This window comes from Ruditapes philippinarum, unplaced genomic scaffold, assembly GCF_026571515.1.
Source record: "Ruditapes philippinarum isolate M1 unplaced genomic scaffold, ASM2657151v2 ctg3962_1_1_1_1, whole genome shotgun sequence".
NCBI classification, from domain to species: Eukaryota; Metazoa; Mollusca; class Bivalvia; order Venerida; family Veneridae; genus Ruditapes; species Ruditapes philippinarum.
Window position 1 is genome coordinate 87,006 of NW_026852906.1, and position 4,856 is coordinate 91,861.

The following is a 4,856-nucleotide window of genomic DNA, read 5'->3' on the forward strand; positions in this document are numbered from 1 at the left end:
TAAAAATAATCTTCAAAGGAGCAAGCCTTCAGATTTGCAGCAAACAGTTTGAAAATGTATTTTAAAATATTTTAGTATTGTTCAGTGAACTTTACAACGGTGACTCGTGTCCATTAGCAAGACTGATCGGTTATAATAAATAATTTTCCAAAACCAGGTTGGCTGAAAACTTTTTTCAAGACACCATATAACCTTAGAACCATATTATCAGCCAAGACCTCGAAATAACTTTTTAAAAAATCCACGCATTTTCCATGTCTAAATACCTGGCAGATGAGAACAATTTTGAATTACGAATTACTTTTTGCATACAAAGAAAGGAAACCGAAATGCGTTCATTCTTGTAGATATAGCTCTAGCTAGAACTTCCTACTATCAAAGAATGACCGCGTTCATTAGATTAACCATAGTTAAGTTCTGCAACTTGTAAACCAAAGTTTTACTTCTCTGTCATAATTATCTCCCGTACATAAACGTCAACTTGATTATTATTGGCGTCCGCGCCGAAGCGCGACGCCCTTATGGAATGAGTAAGGGCGGCAGCAACTTCTCGGGCCTTTTCGTCGGTCATAATAGCCGATCATTCCGATTGGTATGAGGGTTTTTGTTTATCAAAAATGAAATGTCGCGTACAATGAATAGCAACTGGAGAATTTCGCAATGCAAAAATATTCAAATGAAATAATCTTTTCCGGCAATTAACCGCGCTCTTCGGTGTTTTTTTATTAATCATTTTGTAGTACACAGTGGGTTATGTTATTACTTTTATAATCTAATATTGATTATCACTGAATTGGAAATACCTATATGCTAATATTTAAGTTAATATGAGAATGCACCTCTCCAATGTATTAGTCGTACTGTCACAAATAAAAAGAAATCGTGATTCTAAAATCAGATGTGAGCTGGACATCGACAATGCGGGCATCCACTCGCGTCCAGTACAATACCAATGTTACAGGGCGCTACGCATCGTGTTGGTGCGCATGTCCTTGAAGTTACCGGAAGTTGTGTTATTGTTGTAGTAGTAGTAGTTGTTGTTGTTGTAGTTACAGGACTTTTTGTCGTCTGCGAATTTCTAGACAAAACTGGAAAACAAATCAGAAACTTGAAACATCTGCAGTCTTTTAAAAGATTCATCGTGTTATTATAATAATAATATATATTCTAAAGGTATTTATGACGTCAAGGAAAAATTCATTAGCACAAACGTTAACCGCAGACACTTAAGGGCCAGACCCTATTCCCCCGCTTGAAATGCCCCTGTGAACAGTCAATTAAAATATTTTTTACACAAATGAGACATCTGTCTCAAAAAACAATTTTAATGATTAAGAGAGATATGCCCCATTTATTTTAAAAGCTTTTTCTTGACTGTTTACAGAGGCGGTTCAAGTCGGGGGATAAGGTTTGACGTTACCGTGTGCTTTTTTTTAAAGAAATTTTGATAGAGATATTTTAAATATGTTCAGATTTTGCTTACTTGTACAATCGAGACATCCATTCTTGTCTAACACTGTATACATTTTAGGACAGTTTGGTGGAAAATGTGGACATGCCACATTTGTGGTGCCTGGAAGTGAACAGAATATTTTTATATGTATACATACATATATTACATTTTGTGCACAGAAAAACAAATGCACTGGTCCATCTTCTCAGAGAATTTTTCATGAATTATAATTTAACCACACATGAATTCGACAACGAATTTGTTTAAAAGATATAAGTTATTTATGTATAATAACGTATTCGAAAGTTAATTCTACATGTCAAATAATGCAAAGATAAGGACAATTACGATTGAAAGCATGCATACAAATCAAACGGAATACAGCTATACTAACCTGAATTGGTTAATGTGGCTCCTGAAGTCCCCTGTTTGGCCTGTGTTCCCTGGTTAATTCCACTCGTGCCAGCTAGACCAGATGGTTGTTGTATCAAATTTCCGCCTAAACCTGTCCCTGTCTGGCCAGCCGTACCCGTCAGTGTCCCGGTATTCGGTCCTAAGTTCCCTGTCTGGCCAGCCGTACCAGTTAGTGTTCCGGTGTTCTGTCCTAAGTTCCCTGTCTGACCAGCCGTACCAGTTAGTGTTCCGGTGTTCTGTCCTAAGTTCCCTGTCTGACCAGCCGTCCCAGTTAGTGTTCCGGTGTTCTGGCCTAAATTCCCTGATTGGTTCGCAGTACCAGAGAGTGTTCCAGTGTTCTGTCCTAAATTTCCCGACTGAGCAGCCGTACTAGTCGGTGTTCCGGAGTTCTGTCCTGACCCTACAGCAAATGGTCCAGAATTTGACAATTGGTTAGTTCCAACATTGAGAGATCCTTGATTTTGAATACCACTCCCTGATTGAGCAGCTTGTCCGCCACTAGAAGAAGAGCCCCCTATCGACGAATCTGAAACAGATGCAGATTTTACGTTATGGACGAGGACTGAAACTGAAGTTAGTGGTTGTCATTTGAAGTTGAATAATTGGCTATATTTTTATATAGATCTACAGGTTTTACTCCTCAAATATACTGAGGGATATAATCCTGATTGCCTTGCCTGCCTTCCTATTTCCTGGAATAAACCCCTGGGTCTAAACCAGGAGTATGTATAATGTTAATTCCGTTTTATTAGTTGATCTTACTCCTTAAATATACTGAGAGGTCTAATCCAGGAGACTGCCGAATACTGCTGCGCTTTAATACCGATTATATATTTATTTATTAGTATGTATAGTTGTTAATGTAAACATTGAATATGTCTTAAAATGTTTATAACTGTATGCACCATACAAATAACATAATTGTTAATAACTTACGGCAGCCTGGGATACAGAATGGGCATCCATCTTTGGGATCAACGTCCAAACATTGTGTGTCACATGTTTCTACCACGTGTGCATCGCAACGCCATTGATTAGTTCCTGAAAACGAGGCAGATCCGCTTCCGCTAGAACCGGAAGCTTGTGAAACAACGCCGTTTGTACCGGAAACAATCGGGTTCACCACAACAGTGCCTGAACCACCGCTAAGCGATCCCGTCTGCGACTGTATTTGGTTTTGTCCCATAGCAGGAAAATCTAAAATTATATAAATGGCATGTTTCTATAAAGGCAAAGCCCATCTTACAGATTTTTGAGTTTTATCTATTGTCTAGATCCTCTTTCAGATATTTAACAATTATAATATCTTAATTTTATCATAAATAAAAGTTGTTGGTTATTTGTTCTACAGATTTAGTTATCGGTTGCTTAATTTAGAGCTTTAAAACGTACTTGGAACGTTATATGCCGCCTGTCCAGTCTGAGTTTTTGCATTTCCGGTTGCGTGCGCAGCACCACTGGCTTCATTTACTAATGACGTCAGATCGTGCACTTGGTGATTTTGGTATCCCAATGCTGTAGAAAGGTCTGCGGGGTTATATGCGAGGTATCGTTTCTTTAGTTGAAATCCATCTGTAATATTTAAGGCAAGTAAAACAAAACGTCGATGGCATTTCCGTTATTGGATCTAGGCCTTTGACAGTTACAGCGTTTAAGCAAAATACATTTGTGAAAATAAACTTATTTTCACCATTCCTTTAACTGCACGTGAGTTTAAATGATACATGTACATTTGGGATCTGGGTTGTTCTTTTATAAATACAAACTATTTAAAACTTCCCCTTATAAATGTTAATAAGCTTTCTGGAATAAAAAACCAAAACAACAACTTAATTTTAACAACACAAACAAAACAACATTCAAATTTAATCTAAACCTCAGATATATGACCTGTATAATAAAAAGGTGTGTTATTGGTGTTTTTGTTAGTTAGTCTTTTTGTCTTGTCCGATATCTAAATTCTTTTGAGCCAAAAATCGAACCAAGAATGGAGTCAAATAACCAACGCGGTAAAAATAAATTATAAGAAAAATAAATAAAAACGTTAAAATATTTTGAAATAATATTGTATAATGAGTATAAATATTTACCTGTTACAGAAGACAGTAGTAATGTTAAAGTTACGATGTAGATTGTTGACATTTTCGTCCTAATAATATTTACCTAAGTTTGGTTATTTATAAACTTTAATTGTGTGTTTGTATGTATACTTGTTTGGGGGAGAAGATAAGATATCTATAGTTTCTCTGGGAGCAAAGGTCATTTTGGTCAGCATTATGTAACTTAATTTCTAAATTTTCTAAATCTAAAAATAGCCATGGTGAAAGTGACTTTATTTAAAAAGCTACCACTTTGTTTAATTCGAGTGCATCGAAACAGTTACGTGGAATTTATTTCTTAAAATATGTGATAAAAGAAACATATTAGACGTGGTCGCCGATCACATTTTCTTTAAATTTGATTTTTAAATCTATTTTATTTCATTTTTTTTTATTCTTTCTTTTATTCATAATTCTATGTTGTTGGTTGTTTTTTTTTTGTGGGTATTTTTCTTTCAGATTCATATATCGGAAGGAAAACTTAAAACAATATGTGTCACTGACCTCGTTACCGAATTAAATGTCATTGATTGTTTTTAATGTTTTCATTTTATCCTTGGACACAATACGATTCAGTTAAAGTAATAGTAGTTTATACTTTATTCCATTAGGCAATATGCCCATGATGACATCACAAGCATGGTATAAATGACCAACAATGACAAGCAAAAATGTACCTAACACAACAATAATTGGAGAAGTTCGAACATAAATATTACTAACATAAATACACACAAACCCACACACACATAATTATATACATACATAAACGTCTTACGGGTGCAATGCGCAGATCATATTGATATCTTCATATAATTATATTTGATAAAATTAAATCCATCTCAGTCAATATGTCTTACCCGACCTCCATACTGAGCTATTGGTCTTGA

The 4,856-nt window shown here is 35.5% G+C and overlaps 1 protein-coding gene across 1 annotated transcript; it reads right to left on the reverse strand.

Moving 5' to 3' along the window:
• Positions 1-883: 883 nt before the first annotated feature.
• Positions 884-4,009, reverse strand: LOC132728085 (uncharacterized transmembrane protein DDB_G0289901-like). The gene is made up of 6 exons (XM_060713696.1): positions 3,958-4,009; positions 3,260-3,439; positions 2,804-3,064; positions 1,848-2,393; positions 1,484-1,573; positions 884-1,088 (listed from the first exon to the last, which is right to left on the reverse strand). The coding sequence occupies exons 1-6, from the start codon at positions 4,007-4,009 to the stop codon at positions 895-897; spliced, it is 1,323 nt and encodes a 440-aa protein (XP_060569679.1). The 3' UTR covers positions 884-894.
• Positions 4,010-4,856: the final 847 nt, after the last annotated feature.

Bases quoted from the DNA above. Each gene is read 5' to 3' on its own strand.
- LOC132728085 (XM_060713696.1), bottom strand. From the start codon at position 4,009: ATGTCAACAATCTACATCGTAACTTTAACATTACTACTGTCTTCTGTA. The intron at 3,440-3,957 runs GTAAATATTTAT...TAAATATTACAG, and splicing joins ACTACTGTCTTCTGTAACAG to ATGGATTTCAACTAAAGAAA. The intron at 1,089-1,483 runs GTAAGCAAAATC...TTTGTTTTCCAG, and splicing joins TGGATGTCTCGATTGTACAA to TTTTGTCTAGAAATTCGCAG.